We start from the raw sequence: 21815 nt of genomic DNA, 5'->3' as shown, positions 1-21815 counted from the left end.
CCTTCACCCTAAGACCTCTGGCTCCACATCCCTTTGGTTTTCAAGCTGTGCTGTTGCACTCAGCCCACCAAAGGTTGTTATTTTAACAGTGACATCCAACTAGCACGGATAGCAGGTCCTCTAAGTATAAGATTGAGATGGCATCTGGGCCTGAAATGATTAGCAAAAGGCATAAGGTGATCAGTGAAGTGCTAGAAAAATTGGGCTGTAGAGTATAGCTGCAGCAAAATTCAAGACATCCATTATCAGAGACATTTGTGCTTTATTCAAGATGAAAAAAAACGACCAACCAAAAAAACAACCAAAAAAACCAAACTAAAAAACCTGTCCCCAAAAGCCTGTGACATTTCAGAATTACAATAAAATTGACAAAATTTTCTCTAGGAAAAAGGTGACCCATTTCCTCAGACTACATCCCTCTTTAGCAAAAAAAAAAAAAAAAAAAGAAAAAAACCATGAACACAAGAAGTAAGAAAGCCTTGAACATTCCCTGGTTGCACCAAAATCTCATTTCAACAAAAATCAGTTCTGATGTATTTAATTTTCATTCCTAGTCATGCCATTTCAAGCTCAGACATGTTTTGATGGAGGAAATAAAAAGACTTCAATAAAATAGAAATTCACAAACTCTTGAAGAAAGGCAGTCTTTTTTTGCATGCTGCAAAGTGGCCTGCAATAAAAAGACAACCATGCTTTCATGCAACATTTCATGAAGGAAAAGCTTTATTTTTGTCCTCTCCTATCCAGGGAGCACAGAAAAGCAAATGCAAATGCTTTGGGGTTTCTGGGATCCATTTGTGAAGCTTGGAAGCACTTGGTTATGCAGGCAGGTGCTCAGCAATTTCCCCATCATGAGTCATGTTTGTGACTTTGATACATGGATCTCAAAGCACTTTTAAACAAATATGTCACTGTAGACAGAGAAGCTAAGACAGCAAGAGATGAACAACTTTCCCAAGGAAGAAATCAAGCATACAGCACAGCCATGAACAAAACTAACCCAGTTCTGGAGCCAGGACAAAGAATTTCACCAGCAAAGACTGAAGTAGAGAGAATCACAGGCTCAGACAGGTTGGAAAAGACCCTTAAGATCATCCAAACATTAACATAAAATTTTAGATTCAGGGAGTGCCATGGCTAAGTTTGCTGCCCCAGGCAGCTGCCTATTCTGCCTGCACCCATAGCCCCTCAGCTTGTTGGATGCTTTGCTTCCCACATCAAACTCGGTCATGCCAAGGGGAGCAGTGGTGATGTGCAAAAGCAACCCCACATCAGCCCCTGGAGAGGACAGAAGAGGCAGAAAGAAACATCTGAAAATCACCACTGAACCTCAGTTCCCAAATCCCAGTCCTTCTGTGAGGACACAAGAACCATGTTCTGCAAAACATGCCTGACCCACACCACAGAAAGGGTGCTGGACCTGTTCTCCAGCCAGAGAGAGAGATATCAAAAGCACACCCCTGGCATTTATCTTCTGCTAAGTAATAGGACCCTAAAGGCTGCAAAATCAATCTAATGAAATGCAAACCACATCCTTCAGAAGGTTAGGTTGATTACTGACTCTGTTATGTTCAAATCAGCAAAGAAAAACATGCTGGATAGTCTGGAAGAGAAGGTTAAAGACCTCTAATGCCTCCAGCCATGGGAGCCTGCCCCACCTCAGGTTGGGTCTGTCTGAATGCCCAGCATTTTACAAATGCACCATAGCCAGGCAATACAGGAGGCTGTTTTAGTATAAAAAGGACCACCAGAGCACTTGCTGAGCTCCCTGAGCTGCAAGCAGACCTAAGAGAGGTGAGGAGGTTTGTTCAGTCCATGCTGTGAGCATGAAACCTGCAGCAGTGTAGAAGGAGGAAGAGTGCAGTGAATGCAAACTGGAAACTCTCACAATGCAGAGGGAGCCACAGGAGAACCTGGCTGCACAAATCACTGCAGTCAGCTGCAAAGCAAAGGTCCAAGTGTGAACATCAGGTCCTGGAGAAATTAAGAGCAAAAACTCCTCAACTTCAGTGCAGACAGCATCCAGCAAAGGCAAACTCAAGGCCCAGCAGTTTTCTGGGTGGTTCAAACTCCAGGGGTTGGGACAGAGACCTGGAGCTGAGCCCTGCTGCTAAGCAAAGGGCACCTCCCCCTGCTTGGAACTCAGGACCCTCTCCTGCAGGGCAGGATGAGGCCAGCTGCAAGGATTTATAGCCTCTACATTCAAGGTATATTTAGTCTGCTGTGTGAGGGAGGTTGGGTTTATGTTAAGGTTTTGTTTGTTTGTCTGTCTGTCTGGTAGTGGTGCTTGGTTTTTTGGGTTTTTTTTGGTTGGGTAGTTTTTTGGGGGGTTTTTTGTTGTTTTTTTTTTTTGAGGGGGAGGGTTTTTTTTTTAGAGTTTAGTAGGGAGTAAAATAGAAGGTTTGTTCTTTCCTAAAGGCTCTTACATCTCATTTTTTCATTTTGACTTGGCAGGTGCCAAGCCACAGCAAAAGGGAAAAGCTCTGGGCTTTTATCCTGGCTCAGGAATCCTTTGCTGAGTCTGGGGCTGGTTCTTCCCCTTTGCCTGCACTGCTTGCTTTCATGCCCAGCTTTATTGCCTGTGCTAAATGAAAGTCAGGACCTGTCTGAGCCATGGGACTGGGAACTGAGTCTGGGGGGATCAGACACCACAGAAAAGCTCAGGAGAAGGACTCCCCTCCTGGCTGTTTCAGGGGATTGGGCAAAGTAAAAACACCTGCCCTGGCTGAGCCCCTGGCTGAAGAAGGGATTAGGATGTGCTGCTGTTGCACATCTGAGCTTCTGCTCAGAAATAATGAACTGGACCCCAGAATTCTGAAGCCCATGCATATGTATATACTTGTCTACTGAACAAAACAACAATATCTGCAATGCTTTCTATTTGCCTTCTGGCTTTTGAGACTTAAAGACTCATATTTTCTGGCTTTTCTTTGTAATCCTAAAAGGCAGCCTATTCTTACTGTTTAAATGGAAGTTGTGAGTTATACAATAATATGGCTTGAGCCTGGAGTACTTAAAGACAACAGGAAAAAACCTAGGATGAATCCCCAGCTCTTACAAATACTGGAGGAAAAAAAAATTAAAAAAAATAGCTGTGCTGTCTGGTAAAGAGCTGTTCTCAATGTTTCCTGCTGCTGACTAGAAAACACAAGTCCCAAGGTCCAAGTCTGCCTCTTGGCCATGGGTTTTGTGGTTGTCCCCTGGGCTGGGGGGAAATGCCAGGGTAGCTGAGCTGCTGCTCAGGCCAGCAGGATGCTTTGCAGCTCTGTCCTCATCTCTTCCTTCTCTCTCTCCCTTTTTTTTTTCTTTTTTTTCTTTGGGGAGGGGCTGGTGGAATTGATTCCCCTCTTCATGCTTCCCAGCCCTCCTTCCTTTTTCTACTCCAATCCAGCTCTGCACTGTGCTAAGCAGCACAGATTTAGGGTCCCAAGCTTATATTCTTGTGGCAGGAGGTAGAACCTGGCGTAAGCCCCAGCCTGTCCAGGGGCTGTAGCCTGGTGCGGGGGGAGAGGACCCTGGAAGAGCCTCCAGTGGGAGGAAGCAACTATAGGGTCCTATGCAAGAGCATCACCCAGAGGCCTCCACAATAAATGCACCTTTATCTCACTCAAACCCTGTCCCTGCAGCAGACCTGCCTGTCCCTGCTCCCTCTTCTCCTGCTTCCCAAGCGCAGATGCTGGGGAATTCGCAAGAAGCAGCGAGTCCATCCTGAGGGGTCACTCTGCAGCTCTGCTCTTGCTCCTGTTTATGCTTTTTCCCAACAAGAGATCTACCGGGTATTCCCACTTCCCTGAGCCTCATCCCCTGCCCAGCAGTGTCAGGGCAGGCAGGGGCTGTGTTTAAAGCTTCAATCTGCCCGGGCACTGGAGCGTTGCAAGCAGCTCGCTCATCAGCAGCTCAGAGTTTCACTGACAGATTGTTTGCTGATTCTGTTTGGCATTTTATCGTGGCTGCATAGAAAACTTCTTATAAAATTATGCTTGTGTTCCATAGATTATACCTGGGACTGGCTGGGGGGGGAGTAAGGGGCAGGGGAGATGGAGTCAGAGGGACACAGTTGATGAAAGCCCCTGCCAAGGTGACGTGGGCCAAACAGGAGGTGAAAACAGGAGCCCCCTGATCAGCCCTGGGTTATCCTGGGGGCAGTGTAGCTGCTGCAATTCTCCTGACCAGCTCTGTGCTGCACAACACAGACAAATGTTCCAAACACAGCTTAGTTTTATACCAGATGAATGCAACAGTCCCTGCTGCTATTAAAATCTGTGAAGTCTTTCCTCCCAATAGCCCCAGGGTAGAGCCTGCTATCCAGTCACACCTGGATCAAGCCCAACAGCCTGTGGTAGAACTGGAGAGAATCATTATTCATGTTTTCAGGTGTTGTTTGAGTTCTGGGAGCAGCCAAGGCCTGGGAGATGCAGCCTGCAAAAGGACTGCACGTGGTCTGGAGGTTTAGGTTCTTCAAATGGCAAAATGCTGTGGCTGGCAGGGTGGGAGAGGGCACACAGTGACCCTGGGGAGTCTTTTTAGACCTGTGTTCCTTGGGTTGTAATATCAGATGCTAAAGTTTCCCTGTCCTTCCACCATCTTTCCTGTAAGCCCCCAAAAATGGTGCCCTGTGAGAGCAGCCTGGCATGGCAGGAAAAGAGGAGACACTCTGCACTGGGTATGCCATAAAAATAAAGCCAACCCTTTTCTAACCACACTTTTTCCATCTTCCTCCTAACTACATCTCCTGGATGCCTCCCAGAAACACACAGAGCACTAGGACCAGGATCTGCCCAGGGTCCACCTTCCCTGTCCCTCGGAGGGCTGAACACAAGGACAAGCCTTTTGTCTACTGCTTGTCTCAAGCATTCCCAAAAGAAGGAAAGGCTTTCAAAAGAAAAGGTCAAGCAAGAAAGCAAAGTATCACCTCAGGAGAAACAACTTGACATGGCTTGGGCATGAGGTGGAAAAATGCTACAGCCTCTCTCCCTCCAGAGGTGTTTCTGGCCTCCAAAACACACGTTTCAGGAGGGGGTTTTTCTGTTCCCCACATCCCTGAGCAGACAGGGCTGCCAGATTCTCCTCTCCACTTCTACTGCTCATCTACTTTCCAGCACCTCCCCCTTGACCCCACTTTTCAGGTGCTGGTGGTGCAAAAAGGCTTCACCTCAGTGAGGTTGGTTATCTGGAACAATATCCACGTATGTCTCTGTCTCACTGCCTGTCTCATTTTGGTCTCAGCTGAAATTGTATCTTTTTTCTCTCCTCCCTTGTCTGTGACTCTCTTATATTCTCCCTCATACTGTCACTGCTGCTATTTGTGATTTATTCTCTGTGTCTGTCCTATTTAATCCTACAAAACGGTTGGGAAGATGGCTTCTGTGGATGATGTTGTAGAAAGCAGAGGTCCTGTCATTTATCCATCAGAGTGGAGCTGCTGACTGAACACTGAACAGCATGGTGGAGGATGGAAATCTCACACCAGCACCACTGACATTTTGCTGCCCAATCCAGCCAGGAGCACAGTGTGAAACTACCACAGTGTCTTGAGAAACTGCCAAGGAGATGCTCACGGGGACTTCTGGCTAAAGCAAACATCCTCCAGGATCAGCCTGGGGCCTCTCCTCCGTGCAGCAAGCTCAGAGCATCACCTTACCCCACCAGGACTGGACACCCCTTCCTGGAGGAGCAGCCTGGGATGTGCCAGGTGCCACCTCACCACCCGCACCCAGGGCTGAACACGCTCTCCAGAGCCCACGGGTCCTACACTCTCCCTAATTCTGGAAACCCTGAGATCTGCAGGAGTCAGATCAGCAAAACACGGTGAGTCTGGGAGGCTTCTTCCTACACTGGGATTTTTTATCACGCGAACGCCACGCTGCAGCTGGTTCTGGGAAGGTCTCTGCCCACACACTAAATAAATTCTGGTGCGGCGCTGCTTCTCTATGGAAACCAGGCCCTGCCTTCCCCTCTATAGGATTTTTCTCATTTCAAGCTCCATAATAAATTAACGAGAAGATGTTTTCGTTAGCACCAACCATAGGAGAGACTCTTTTCTGTACTCGATTAATCTTTAGTGATCTATATTAAATATTTATCTGAAGAAACAAGGCCTGTATTGCAGCAACATTTTCTATTATGAGACTTTATCATATCAAAAGATATTTTCCTGGCGCCGACTCCTCCGTATATACCCAGACAGAATTTCCGATGGAAGGGCACCTCTTTTTTTTTTTTTCCTCTCTCTTTCTCTCCCAATGACCTTTTCCCTCCGTAACAAGCTGCTGATATGTTAGAATTTACTGGGTTATAAACATTTTTTATCGAGTAGGAGGAAGATGGGTGATTTGGCATCAGCTTCCCTAATAAAACCCAGAGGAGAGGCTGTGATGTTTGACACCAATAAAGCCAGAGAAGAGGCTGCAGCCCTCTGGGATGCTGGTCACGAATGACAAGGGGACTCAGTGAGTGTTGGTCACGTAGCTTCGTTCTGCTGAAGCACTTTTGGAAGGAGGCCAGCTTGCTGGCACAGAAGAGGGAGATGGGAGGGAACTGGTAAAGGGCTCCTCTGTTCTTTCCCAGCATTAACTGAAATGGTGTGATTTATCACACGGAGCACTGAGCTGGGATTCCTAAACCCTCTTTTCCTGCAACTGGGAGGTGGAGAGGCACCAAACAGTTGAGATATCGAAGTAGGGATGAGGACCTTGGTGTTAGGTTCAGGCACTGGTCCTCTAAGAACACAGAGAACTCAGATCACAGTCTGATCCCAAATCAGTGATTGAATTTTCCTACCTGGGACAGACGTGGCTATAGATAAACAGAATTATAACTATTTTAATTGAGTCAAAAAGGAACCCAGACTCAGGACTCTGCGTGTGGTGCCAGCCAGGTGCTGCAGAAGAACACAGCAAAAAAAAAGATGGTGTGACTTCACCAAGAGCTCACAACCTAATAGTTCCCTGCCTCCCAAGGGAGCAGTGATTTAAACTGGTCAATAACTAACTCATTCCACCAAAGCCTCAGTAAATCACCTGATGACTAGATATATACACATTATAAATGCTTAGTTCTGATAATATATGACTGAGCTGTTATTTTGACAAATAGCTAGCAAATAATATATTTGATGAACTACATATTTTACTAAGGATTAATTTATACATTCAAAACAAACAAAAACTCAGTCTTTCCCTCAGCTATCATAAGAAGCCCTAAGTAATTGCTGCAAAGGGCTCTGAGACCCCTGGATGAGCTGTGTCTGTTACTCCTCCTCTGTCATTGTGCATTTCTAATGATTTATTACCAAGGATAATAAATCTATGGCTTATGTCATGGACAGCCTCTTTTAAGATTGTGGCAAATCCTCTTCAATAGCTCCTGATTTTATAATGCTCACTAAAATCTACAGGACTTTGGCACTCAGGCAGTTAAGTACCCACACAAAGCACTTAAATAACTTTCTTAAGCCTGGGCCAAGCTTATCTGAAACATCATCTGCTGCTTCTGAGTGGAGACAGAAATGCTGTGGCTGGCTGGGGACAGTTTCAGTAGGGGCAGTTACTAGAAGGTGGCAGTCTATAAGAGTTTGTTGAGGCTGTAATTCTCCCTCTCCCTCACTCCTAATCCCATTCAGAAATATAATTTCTGTGAGTTCACAGAGAAGATAAAGGACCAAGGAGCAAGAGCACTTCCTCAGAGCTTTCCTGCAAAGGGGGACTGATTGATTGCGGATTGGACGCTGCTCTGACTTCCTTTCCTAAATGAAAAATTGAGAGCTCTTAAAAATTGAATAAAATATGCCATTCTAAGAAGGATTTCCACTGGCAGGAGCACAATAGGAGGTAGTAGTGAGTTGCTCAATATTTCTATGCGTACTGGCTCATCCTTTACTGCTCAGTCCCTTTGCACTGTCCCTGTGGCACCTGATGATAACTCATCTGTAATTGGTAAGGGCTTCAGTTTTGTGTCTCCAGACAAAGCTTAAATCGCTCACATTTGGGAGAGCTCTGACTTCAGTTGTGGCTGCAGCTGTCCAGGAGATTATTCCTCTTTGTAGAGACTTTCAGGGCTGCAGAGCCTGGCTTTGTTCCATGTTGGAAGAATCTGGAACAGCTTGTAATGTTTTCATTAGATAAAATTTTGTCAAAATAGCTCATTTCTTAGAACTCTCTGTTTTGCCATCATCACTAGTGACCAGAGAGGCCAGAACTTCAAAAACATATTGAACCCAGTTCATCAGCCTGAAACACTATACTACTAATAAGACAGCATTTTGACTAAGTCTTACTTTGGAGAAATTGTTTTTCTAACTCACTGGCACAATTTTATTTCACCTCAAATGCAAAGACTTTGCAATCCTGTCATTTGCCTTCCCCCATTCTTGCAGTCACCCCAGATCTGATCCCCTTCAGTGCACAATCCCCACCATGATGAACAAGAATCCCACTCCAGGGTTACAAACCCTTGCAGGACCCTGACAGAGAGCTGAGCTGCTTCTCATCCAGCCAGCAGCTCTGCAAATAAAGCCTTTCCCTTCAGCTGCTCACCCACAATCATACAAGAGACATCACCAATGGGGTTCATATTTCCAAGCAGGGAGATAAAGCACTGTCTTTTCTCAAAGACATGATGCAAATATCTCAGTCCCCAGGAGTGAAAACAATAAACTTACTTTTATGAATCTTCTGTAGAAGAAAATTAAGTCCAAATTCAGCTGGCAATTATCCTGTAAGCTTATTATAAAGTAGCATTCAGCCCTTCCACACTTTTCGTTTCTCCTTTGTTACATGCAAGATGAGCTGGTGGGACTTTTTCTGTTCCCTCTTATAGAGATATTTCACAGGGAAGTATTCTCAGATTTCCTTTAATCCACTATCAGTCATGCCAGAAGCTTCAGCCACCCCAGTACCTGTGTGCACCTCAGAAATCAGTGCTCCTGTTTGCACAGAGGCTCAGGAACAAGTACAAGCCTGATTTGGTTTGCTACCTCCTTAGCTCTTCAGCATGCAAGACTCTTAGCAGAATATGGAAAGCCTGGGTAAATGTAGAAGGCAAAGCCACCACTTGCAGGTGACAGTGGGAATTCCCCCTTCATCTTATCACAGCAGCACTCCAACCTTGATGTGTGGGCAAATATTCCAGGAATAAAGTGCTCCTGGGTGGTGTGTGTACTTCACAGAAACATTGGAACCAATTGTTTCATCATCAAAAAGCTTTTCTCCCCTTTCAGATCTGTTAAATTAATCTGAGATTAGCTGAGATTATCCAATGATTAGCAAAACCTCAGTTCAGGCATTGCAAACTCATTCCCAGGTCTTTGTCTGATGTGCAACCTTGTGGGAGGATGGAAGAGTCTAGAATATGTTTCTCTTTGGGTTTGCAATGCTATTGCTCTGCAGCTTGTTTTCCCTGCTTCTGCATGCTGACAAGATTTACTATTATGAATTGTCCCACAAAACTACCTTCAAACTCAAATTTAATAACCAAAGTATTATAAAGATCAATATTATGGCTATTCTCATTCATAAGATTAGCACTAATATAATTTTAAGAACTATTTATGCTGCAGTAGTGACTAGAGATCTGGCTTAAGAGGAGATCCTCAGCATCTCTACAGAGGAAAAGACACCATTCTCTCCAGCTGTGTACTGAAGTGCAATACTCAATCTCTGAGTCTCCATGGGTTTGGATATTTTATGTAAGTTATCTAACAAGATAACAGACCATCCTTACAATCCCTACAGCCATATTGCTAACTGTTTGAAAATCATGAGTCAGGCTCCAAAAAAGAATTAAGAAATTGGTTTTAAAATTCATGAGATTTTTAAAATCTGATAAACTTCAGAGTTAGAGAGTGATTTTTTTTTTTTCCCCCCTTCTTCTTTTTTGCCTTCTGCTTTCTGACTATGTAGGAGTCACATCATCAAGTTTTCCTCTGCAATTATGAGGGCCGTAAACTTACTTTAAAATTTGAGTTGAGGCTCTTACCTAATCACAGAGCTCTGGAAGTGTGGGCTTTGAAGAGACACTAAATAGTCTTGAGATAGAGTTCAGGCTGTGCCTCTCCTGCTGAAGCAGTGCAGCCCAGATTCCAAACACCAACCCCCCCTGTAAAACAGTCAGGAGCCTTTGAGGGATGGGAGGGATGGGTCTGAGGCTTTCACTGTCTGTGCATAACTGGGGGGCTGGAGAGGGGGGATATAAGGGTAGGAAAATAGGGGGAAGGAAGACAAAATGCAAAGAGAATATATTAGTCTGGTGGGGACTACCTATTGGGCTTGAACCAGAGATTTTCTTATTCCTGCTTTTCTTATTCCTGCCTCTCCTGCTTGCTCTTCACCATGCAACACGCAGCTCTCCCTGTGTTCTGGGCTTTCCTATTAGCCTTACCCAGGCTGTGCACTCCCCAGGGAGAGCCCCAGACATTTGGAATGGAGTAAAAAGTAATGTTCTTTCTGGCTTTTTGCTCAAGAGCTGGAAGCTAACACTGAAATATTTAATGCTGGCTACTCAATAGGCAGGTTTGCCTTTGCTGAGAGGGGAAAAAGCAGCATGAAAGAAAAGGGAGGAAAGGGAAAATGAGGTTGGGAAGGAACAAACAAATAATAAAAACACCTCAGCCATCCCACTGAAACCTGTGCTCAGAGCTGGGCTGTGCTCTTGCAGCCCTGCCACTCCCTGCCAGCCCAAAAATCCTTTCTCTGCAGCTTGCAATGGGCACTTGTATTCCAGACACGAGGAGATGTCTGGACACCTCAGCAGGTGACTGTAAGAGCTATCACAGGGTCAGTCAGAGTCCAGAGACAGGGCCCAGCTCTAAGCCATAGAGAAAACAGCTCTGCCACTGTGTTTTTGTGCTCTCCATGGGAGTGAGAGGCTGTTGCAACATCAGGCATGGCTGAGGCTTCAGACCATGGTGTGCTGGCTGAGAACATGGCCATCAAATAAGGTTCTTCTTCAATGAAGCTTGCTAAAGGTGTATCCCTGGGAGACAAAAAACATCCAGAGGCTTCACCTTAACTGATGTCTACAAAAATAGTCACAGAATCACAGAATCATCATGGTTGGAAAGGACTTTCAAGATAGTTGAGTCCAACCATCAGTCCTACAGCACCTTAACCACTAAATCAGTTCCCAGACAGAATCACAGAATCATCATGGTTGGAAAGAACCTTCAAGATCATTGAGAAAAACCATCTAGTTGCTCCCTTCCCTTGCTAAAGCTGATCATGGGAGAGAGCACAGCACGGGTTTTGGGGCCAGCAGATGCTGCAGGCTTGCACACCATATAGACATAACCACAGAGTTCTTTCAATTTGGGCTACAAAGTTCCAGAAGGCAAAAAAAAAACAAACCAAAAAAAACCTCCTTCCATAATTCCAGAGCTACAAAGTTCCATAAGGCAAAAATACCTCCTTCCACAATCCCAGAGCAGGGAATTTCCATGTTGCTGCTTAAAAAGCACTGTGCACCATGGGCAGAATCCAGCCTGCAGGAACGTGGTGGCACTGAGCTGGTTCTTGTCACCTTCAGACCAGGACTGTGCATAAGCAGCAGCTGTAGCACTGTAAATTCTGGCCCTGCAAGGCAGCATAGGAGCTGTGTACAGCAAGGGAGGGCATCTGGGTGGAATTCTGCCATATCACAGCTTTTATGGAACCTCCCCTTTCTCCAAACAGGAGCTTTCATAGGAGGCAGCAGCCCAGGCCTGGCCTGATTGGGAATTTGATGCAATGGTTTCCTCTCCTGGAGCTTAGCCCTCTGCTGGGAGCTGTCTGTGCATTAAAGCAGATGTTGGTTGCACTCAGGTCATGTTTCCAAGCTTTCTTTTGCAGTCATCAGGGCTAGAGACTCTTCCCTCCCTCCCCACACTGGTTTCTTAATTAAAGCTTAAATTCTGACGTCCCCACGTGACTGGAGGAGCAGAGCCCCAGGCAGGCATTTAGTGTTCTGTGTTGTCAGGGGGACTTTGATTTAGAAGCAGAGCAGATACTTCAGAGGATCCCATCCCACCAGGACACCCCAGCCTGGCCCTGCTGCAGCTGTGGGTGTCAGACCTGGGGGTTTGCCTTTCGGGGCAGGTCGGAGGCTTTTCCCACCCAGCAGAGGCTGAGCTCTCCAGCCTGTTGAAACAGAGTGGTTTGGGAGGCAGGCAGCTGTGAGGAGTCTGGCAGGGAAAGAGGAGGAGGAGGCAGCACCTGCCTCCAGCCCAAGCAGCTCCAGGGATGTGAAAGCCACTGAGAGCTGGAGCTCCCATCCCTACCCCTCTCCTCTGGGTTCTGGGACCAGGGGAAGGACCAAGCTGCACCCACTCTGCTCTCTGAGAAGCAGCTCAGAAGGCAAGGGGGTCAATCTTACTCATTCTTTTCCCTGGCCCCTGTGCAAACTGCTCCAACCTATTCCTGACCCAGCCTCCCCTTCCCCACTTATTTCCCTGTGTAAATCCATCCAATTCCAACCCTTACACATCCCTTCCACGTGGTAAGCAACAGAATCACAGAATCATCAAGGTTGGAAAAGACCTCTGAGATCACCAAGTCCAGGCATCCACCCTACAACCCCTAACCACTGAACCATCCACAGTAGCACCTTATCTACCCATCTTCTGAGCACGTCCAGGTATGGTGCCTCCAACTCCTCCCTGGGCAGTCTGTTCCAATATTTAACCACTCTTTGTGTGAAATTTTTTTTCAAATATCCAACTTAAAGTGAACATTGCCTGACCCTGAGAAGTGGCACTTTCATAAATCTACATTAAAAATCACCTTTTTGCAATATCTTTGTCAGTGATTATTTTAAGCAACCTTAAGACCTTCCACTCTCACCTGGGACAGTGGCACACCAAGGAACCACTGGCACCACTGGGCAGCTTTGATTTCACAGTGCCTGGAGAGAAGATGCTGGCACAAAGGGGCCATCCCAAACACTTCTCCCTCCCTGCTGCAGGCAAAGCTGATCCCTGGGTTTCTTTTCAGATGTGTCCTTGGGTTCCATACCTGCACTGAATTTAACTGGGGGAACCAGCCTGGATGGCACCGACTGTCCCAGGGGGATGCATCTTGTTCCATTTACAGAGGCTGGTGGGTGGCAATCAGCAAAAAAGACAGGAAAAAAAAATACTTTGTGGGACCCAAGGGAAACATTAGAGGGATCCAGAAATAGTAAAAACCCTATAATAGGTACAGTCATGCCACCTCCCAGTGCTACTGGTGCCAGAGCAAAATTATTCCATGTATCTAGCAGGATGATTTTTTTTTTTTTAATGTAACAGCTTCTCTGCTGAAATAAGCATCTGCCTGATTTAAAAGCAGAATTAATAATCTGCTAAAAAAAAAAAAAAAAAAAAAAAAAAGATTAGTGAAGACTTCTCCTTGGCTTGTTAGCCTTTAGAATATGCTCCCAAGCCACTGGACCACAATCTGCTGGTCTGAGGAAATCTGAGCTGAATGTGCAGAGCCCTTGCTGTCACAGCATGCCTGGGAGCAGCCCTGGGAGACCTGCAGGGCAAAGCCTCCACTGCTCATGCAGAAAGGAAAAGATTCCCCACCAAGCAGGGTCTTTCGGGGGGGGTCTGTGCAGAAAGCTCCCTCCTGGCCCACCAGGATGCAGATCTCTTTGGAAAGGTTCAGCAACCAAAACCATTTGCCTGTCTTGCTTCTGGGATTCCTTGGGAGGATGGGTAAAGCATTTCCCTCTGGTTTCAGAAAGGGAATTTTTATGCTTAAACATGCAGCTCTGATGCTCTGAGCTGTGATCAGGCTCTTGCCAGCCCATCCAGGAGCTTGCCTGGGTCAGCTGGCAGGGAAACCCCTTGGAGCTCTGCCCTGCTGGTCCCAGCACACATCAGGTGTTCCTCCCAGGAACAGACCTGGCCTCACCACAACCTCCCTACCAGAATACAACCCATAAGCTGCCTAATTTCTGCACCATTCCCCATGGCCTGGGTGGGAGCTGTTATGTTGAGATGAGGCTCTGCCCTCCCTCACAGCTGGGCCAGATGTTTCCTCCTGTATCTTAGCAGCTCTGAGCATATCAAAGCCTGGCACCCTTTATCCTTCCATGTGCCCTCTATTCTCAAGAACATCAAAGGGAAGGAGAGATATATCCTCCTGTCATGCCCTGCAGCTGCCAGTGATGTTCCCAAGCCCTCATCTCTGGATCCAAACACAGCTGGAGTAGCTGCTCCTCCAGCCCTGATGAGGGCCAAGCTCCCAGCACAGCTCAGCCCCAGCCATTCCCTTTCACCCCCTCCTCCTGCCTTCATTCTGCTTATGCAAATATTTTAAAAGCTTCCCATATGGCAGGAGACCCATATTTCATGAAGAATGAAGGTTGTGGCTACAAGAGAGGCTACCTGATGGAACTAGCTGGTTTACACCCATCACTGAGTGGCTCCTCTGTCCCAGGCAGCTGAACCAGAGCTGGTGAGACAGGAATGTAAATTAAGGCTCCCTTGTAAAGTTGCAGAAACTTGCAGTAATGTCATTTTTAGATTTACATTTACATCGAAGAAAACACTAGAAGGCCTCATTGTTTACATGCACTATGGAAATAGATTTAAATTTTTGGTTTACACACATTTATTTACGAGGCATTTACTGATTACAAACCAATGTACATCACTTGTTTACATGCATAATGTAAACTATGGAGATTTTGTATTTTTTGCCATTCAGTGCTGTACAGATTTCCATTGCTCATTCCACACAGAGGCAAGAGCCTCCTTTCATCTCACTTCCCTCTGTCCTTCAATTCCTGCGTTGCCTCTCCCAAAAAAAAAAGCCTTGCCTCTGACTGGAAAACATAAAAGTTGATGTCCCCTTTAAACAGATAGCATAAAATCCTAATAGGAAAACCTTGTCAGCAGAAGCTCAGCATGACTAAAGAAGCCAAAGCAAAGATGAAAAAGCCCAACAGTGCCTATCATTTTGTACCAGTGCAAAGAATCACCTTAATGCTGTTTGAGAAGAACCTTCACGGTGCTTTTTTGGATGCTTCGGGCATCCAAACAACTGGAACAGGACTGAAAACTTGCCAGGGTTTGTGTGAGCAAGAGGAGCTATGACTGCACCCGTGTTGTACAGTTTATCTCAGTCAGAAGCACCCCAGGTCTCAGCACCCAGCTTCTTTTTGAAGATGCAGCTTTCCCAGAACAGAGCTGCCATCCCACTGCTCCTCCTGGCTGGGCCTCCCTTGCCCAGTGGTGCTGGGGAAATGATTTTTTTTTTTTTTTTTCCTTTATCCAAAGATATTAAAAGCTGAACCCAAGGAAAGTCAAAGTTATACCCTAGGGAATTTTAAGATATCAAAGTCTCAGAGTGAACACTAAGGACAGCTAGTCTTTTTTTTTTTTTTTCCTCTCCTTTCCCTCTTTCAAGGACATAAAAACTACTTGCAAATTCAACATGAATTGAATGAGCAAGCTGAAGAGCAAACAGCCAAATGAAACAGCCAAAATCAAAATGTTTCCCCTTCGATATATTTTACATGGCATTGCTTGACTTTATGGCTTGAGATAAAATTTTATGCCTTAAAAAATGAAAAAAAAAAAAAGTTTTTCACTGGATTAATAAAAGGAAAACAAACAGCAAAGCTTAGGCCTTTCACTGAGCCTAAAATGCAGTGTTTTGATTTTTTCATTTTACTGAAAAGTTGAACAAACATCCATTTCAGATCAACCAATTCTTAATGTGCTGTTTTTTTCCTACAACCAGTGAGCCACAAAGTCAGTTATTTGTACAGCTCTAGTGACCAGTAGATTAAATTCAATGCAATAGGGAGACAGCAAAAGGAGTCAATGAGGAGTGGAGAGGAGGGAGAAGAATGGACTAAAAAAAATGGTGGAAGCAGCTCTTGCCTCAGCCAAAACTCAGCATGTGTTTTCACAACCACTTTAATACAACTTTATCCACATTGCTGCTGAAAACAGCATCTCACCTGCCCTTAGTCCCCTCCTGCCTCTATCCATGCAATCCTGTCCCTGATAACACAATGAAAGAGACTGGAGAAGTGAAGGAATTGAAATTAACTTTTTTCTTCTTCTTTTTTTTTTTTTTTTTCTTTATTGCATGGTGAATTTTCCTTGAAGCCAACAGCTTCACACATTTATGTCACAGAGAATCTGGCTCATTGTTTTTAACAAGTGGAGCCATAAAATTTTAAGTTTTCTGAGACCGTTTTTTCTTCTCCTATTCCACTTTATTTCTCAAAGAGAAATTTAAGCAGCAGAACAGAAAATATGTTTCTAAGCCAATTGTAGCCTCCATGCAGAGCAAAGGTCCTCACTTCATAAGTCTCTTCCTTTTTGCCAAGGGTATGGCACAGTTAGAGAGCACAGAGCCACTCAAACTTGTGGGTATTCTAGGAGTAAATAAAAATCTCTGGTGTGGCCAAAAGCACCCAGCAGTGCTAAACCCTCTAAATGCACCCAGTTTAGTGTCCACTCTGAAACAAGGAAATCACAGAAATGTTGACAGGGGGGTACCCTGAGGGTCCCCAATCCAAGCTCCTACAGAAAGCAGAACAATCACCAGCTCTTGAGCACATCAGCTGTGGCTTTAGCCTTGAAAACCAAGGATGGAGACAACCTTCACCTTTCCATTGACCTGTCCCAGACCTGCACCACCCTCCAGGTGAAACAATTATTTAGGAGAAAAAGATGAGCTTTTTTTCCTCAGGCACCATCCCAGTCAGTTCAGAGCCAGCTCATGCAGCCACTTGCTCACAACCTTTCCTGTCTTTTTTCCTTTTTATATATTCAGGGACCTCACTGTAACAAGTGCACAGAAGCAATCAGTTTTGTCCTGTCACTCTGCAGGTGGAGGGATGGGACAGGACTGGCTGGTTTCTTGTCACATCCCCCACTAAGTTTTGAATCTGTTGTTGCATTCTAACCAGACTTGGCAGAGGTCTCAGAAGAATTCTGCATTTGCAGCTTTCCTGAAATTAGGCAGCCTCTAAATGGTCCCACTGCAGGAGAAGTTGCAAGGCGAGCAGATCTTTTTATACCCCAGGGTTTCCCTGCTCTGTTACAACAGAGAGCCAGATTTCCCTGTCCCTCCTGTCATTTCAGAAAATGGAATTAAAACTCCCACACGTGGAAAATCCACATTTCTTCTTGCATGTGCACATTCCCCTTCCAGCCCCGTGTGATCATCCACTTTATATTGCTGCCATCCCTTACGTCCAGGCATCTTCCAGCATTTAATTAAGTCTGCCCAGCAACACAGAGCAGGCAACTGCTGTCATCTCCCATTCTCAGAGAGTGGGGAGGGAAATGAGGCACAGAGAAATGAGTTTACCCACAGCCACACCACAAGCCTGGAGAAAAAATACAAATCCTTTTTGCATTACCTCTGGGGCAGGCAAACTGTGAGCCACTCTTTCTACAGGAGTCTCTCCTGTCCCTGCCTTGCTGTAGGAAAGCTGGCAGAGACCATCTCACCACTTCCCTCTTTCCTTCCCATGTCACACCTCTGGCATTGAACAAAGCCTCAGTTTTTCTAGAAAAAAATCATTTTTCTAGAACTTGCTTGAGAAGCATCATTACCAAAATGCCTGCTGCAGTGCTGCAGTACTACTTCCTGGCTTTTTGCACAGTATATTCCAGTGCTCAATCTACTGTTTCTTTTGCTTTGCTTTATAGCTAAATCATCAGTTTCCAGGAGAAAGAAAAGAAAAAAAAAAAAAAAAAAAAAAGGATAACACGAGAAAATACTTCAAAGAAGCAGACAGAAGCTGTTAACTACTGTCTTGTGGTAACAGGAGTGTTTTCTGGTCTGAGCAGTGCCCTAATCCCAAAGCCAAGTTGAGCTTCATCTGTTTTCCAGCCCATACAGTACCTGGTACCCAAGGCTCTCATGACTAGGAACAACAAGGAGGATGGTGATTATGAATATTCAGACATCCCACAAACCACTCTCAGCATCTGCCATCCTATCTGCATTAGCATCCAAGTGCACAGATAATGATCAAAGCAGCATTTTCCTGCCAGAGGCCCCCCTAAGCCACCCTCATTAGTATGAATCGATGCTGATTAACTTGCTTCCTTAATGCAATTGTATCTACCCCTAACTGTCCATAATTTAATATACAACATCTCCCCCTTTGCTTGCCATCCTGCTAATATCACATGCAAGTTGCAAACCTTGACTGAGGGTATCAGGAAAATCAACAGTTCAAGTTTTACGAGGAAGAGGCCTGAAATCTGCTGAAATGCAATATAAAGAAGGAGGGAAGGAAACTTTGGAGACTGTAACACTGAACTGTCTCTTCATGCTAGGAGGACAGACTGGGATTCAGACATCCTAGGAAGAGATAGCAGCAGCTGTGCTGTTCTACACTGATTCTGCTTCTGCCATCTATGGAACAGCCTTGCTGACTGAACAGGCTCTTTGCCCTAATTATTTCCACCGGACACGTTCTCACCTCCTGTTTCTTTTGTGAATAATGACTTCTCCATCTTTATGGCCAGCTTGCAAGACCCTTCTCAGATACCCCCCCACATCTGTGAGTCTCCTGTGCATGCAGAATGCTGCTGTCCCATTTCTCCCACACTGGAAGAAGGACATTGTGTCCTCCCCATCTTAGAAGAGTCTTTCTTAGGTACTTTGGCAATATCCTGAGGGAACAGACAAAACCAAATCCCTTTCCAGTTCCCACGTGTGAAGTTCATCCTAGGCTGAGGTAAAGCCTTCAAATTCTTAGCAGTCTCCTACAAGCCAAATAAGAATTTGTTCCTCACCCCATGGCAGATAAAGCTGGAACCCACAGGCTTCACATGCACACAAGGTTTTAGCTGCTACACAGAAGTGGGAAAAGCAAAGCCATGGCACAGGCTGCCTGCACTGGGTGTGAATTCTCTGTCATGGCAAATCTTTCAGGAGAGGTTGCCCATAAATCTCTGTCAGATGTGACACAGGTATGGCTGAGTTTCCCTTGGGGAAAAGGCATGGATTAAATGACCTTCCAGACCCATTTCTCCATGATTCTTAGAGACAGGATCCCAGGCTTGATGGATCTCTGGCCTGACCTACAGTGACAGTTCTGGGATGTGTCTGAACACATCCATTGCAGGCATTTCTCTCCCACTACAGCCCCTGCAGACTGCTGTGGTGGCATTCAGGGCTGAGGAGCTCTTTAGCAAAGGGCAGAGCCACTGCCAGGAGCATCACATGGAGCAGAGATTTGCAGTTTCCATCAGTGTATGTTGTCAGGCAGAGGAGGAGGAGAGCTGGGGATAGCCACAGCCTGGAAGAAAATCTTTTTGAAAAAGACATGCTTTCTCTGCTCCTCTGTGCAAGCAAAGACTGTGAGACACCCTTAGTGGAAGTCTGGCAGCATGATTTCTAGTTTTTGGGGCTGTCTTCCCCCTGAGCTGTTTAGAGTGCAGAGGACAAGCTGGGACAATATCTTCAACCCATGCTAACCTGCCCTTGCTCTGGGCTGCTGTGAGGGGAGGGGGTGCTGCACCCCCTGAAGGCCCTGGGACAGACACAACTCATTTTTCTTCTCCATGCACAGATGATGTCTCACATGTCTCTATCAGTCTGCAAGTGCTTTTGGCTTTCTGCCCATGGGAAAGAACTGCCTCATCCCCCAGCCACCACCTATCTTTGTGCACGTCACCAGTAAACCTACTGGTGATACCAGTACTTTCCTACCTACCATCTGCCTGTTAGGTCTGCAAGTGTCCCTCTGAAACACAGCAGAAACATAGAATTATGAAGATGTGCACAAACTTATGAGAGTTTTACAGTCCCTTTGGGTTTTGGTGCAAAATCTCACACACTTACTGGCCCTTCACTCCAAACTCCTGCTGCTTTAACAGGGGGCTCATATGAGCACCCCAGCTTTCCATGCCAAAATGAAAAAGAAAAGTGTGTTTCTGGATATTGCTGCTGGCAAGAAGAGCTCAAAACAAGAGACAACAAAGGCTCCAAAACCTAGAATGCAAAGGAAAATCCTAATTCTGCCTGTTCTTTTTAATCAGAATTCCTTTAAAGCAAGATCACAGTTCTGGGAGCAAGTCCAACTGGTACACGGAGATAATCTGTGTGAGAACTGTCACAGATATGTGTCCTGACACCTTTATGTCTGTTCTTGCCCATGTGAACCTTAAGCTACTGATAGTTCACATGTCTGAGCTTGGTACAGAGCTTTTGTCTGCCTGTAGAGACACTGATGGGAGAAACACATTTGTGAACACACCTACAAACCTAACAGTCTCCTCCAAACTTAACAGCCTCCCCAGATGAGCTACACCCAGGCCCTCAGTCCCTTCTCCTCTCAATCCATGCTGTGCACATTGCCATGGCACTGCAGTGCCTTCAGCTCTCTCCTGGAGCATTGCATCCAAGTGTTTGAAGCAATTTGCATTGCCAAAAGAATTGCCATAAAGACTGCAAAATTGCATTGCCATGAAGAACCAAAGGAACATTTGCAGGAGGAATAGGAGGAATGCTGTGTCTCCCCATTGACTACAACCCTCGAGCCCACAGGAAGGGGCTGAGCTCCCACCACCTAACAATGTAACCAAGCTACAGGTGCTGTAGGAACCCAACGTACCTGTATATTTTATATCTGGTTGTAAATCCTTGACGATGTCTTTCCACAAAGGATAAGTAGCTCCTCGAGTGGTGGAAAGGGCCCCTGTCTGAAATAAGCCAATCAAATTCCTTGGAGACATGTTGGTTGGTAGCAGCTGGGTCCTGGTGGGAGGGCTGTACTAGTATATGGTCCCATATAAACAGGAGGTAGAGGAACTCAACAAGCCTCCAGTTCATGCTTTTCTGTCTGCCTTTTTCCTCTCATTCTTGCTCCATTCTGTGGAGTCCTGTTGAAAAAGAGAGGGAAGAGGAGGAAGGAAAGAGAGAGAGAAAAATGGAGGGGAGGGGAGGACAGGGAGAAGGGAGAGAAAGAGAGAGTTTAAAACTGGGAATTGTTTTGATCCTTTGACAACCATGTCTCAGAGTGAAAAACAGACATGAAAAATCAAGTTTTAAAACACTTCAGCCTGCTTGTGTTACAGCTTAGAGTATTTGGCAGTGTTTAATTCATGTACCTAAGTGGTGCCTTTAGCCTCCTGAGTTTATATCACCTTTGAAAATAACCAAGTCCTGACCTGAAACATCCTCACCCCAGCTTTTCCATCACTTCCCTCCTGAAGTTCTCTGCAGTGCCCCAAAGGCAAGTGAAGGCTGGGCACAGAAGGTGGCCTCACCCTAGGCTACAATTACCCCTTCACTGTCCCTTTAATGCTGAGCCAGAGAAACGTGTCTTCTGCTTTCATGTCTCTCTGATGATCTGTAATCCATACTCTGTGCAACCTGAGCAATGTATAAAGACCCAGCTCTTGTTTTAAAGTGTTGCCAAAAAAAGAAATAAAAATAATCACCCAAGCTTCAGTGACGAACACATACAGACACACAGACACACACACAGGCTGTGAAATCCTGCCAAACTTTGAAAGAGAAAAAGAGAAAAAGCACCTCAACTTGCTTTCCTGCCTGCCTGGATGTTTGGAAGGTGCCTGTCTGGTGGAGGGGGAGAGGGTCTGTTGGTATTTCCATCACAGTAGGACCTTAAGGCTCTTCCCAAGATCAAGGCTCAGTGGGGTAGCATGCTGAACATGATGTTGGAGATTTACTGGGGAGCTGAAGGGGCTGTGCAGGGCAAGCTGTCACCTACATGATGGGAGACCTGCTGTCCCACTGTCCCCCCCTCCCCACCTCAGCTAACGATGCTGCCAACAGCCCTGCCACAAGCTCCTCTCCCCAAAGTGTTTAATGCTTAAACAGACCAGACATATGATGAGTGGGAAGGGGAAC

At 45.7% G+C, this 21815-nt stretch overlaps 1 protein-coding gene across 1 annotated transcript in view; it reads right to left on the bottom strand.

Moving 5' to 3' along the window:
* The window catches only part of BRINP1 (BMP/retinoic acid inducible neural specific 1), an 81693-nt gene that overhangs the window by 33871 nt on the left and 26007 nt on the right, over positions 1-21815 (bottom strand). The window contains exon 2 of the mRNA XM_071766136.1: positions 20554-20821. Within this exon, the coding sequence (XP_071622237.1) occupies positions 20554-20771 (218 nt within the window). The 5' untranslated portion in view covers positions 20772-20821. The remainder of the gene's footprint in view (positions 1-20553; positions 20822-21815) is intronic.

This window comes from Heliangelus exortis, chromosome 22, assembly GCF_036169615.1.
Source record: "Heliangelus exortis chromosome 22, bHelExo1.hap1, whole genome shotgun sequence".
Classification (NCBI taxonomy): Eukaryota; Metazoa; Chordata; class Aves; order Apodiformes; family Trochilidae; genus Heliangelus; species Heliangelus exortis.
The sequence above is the reverse complement of the archived record's forward strand: the minus strand, read 5'-3'. Positions and strand labels throughout refer to the sequence as shown.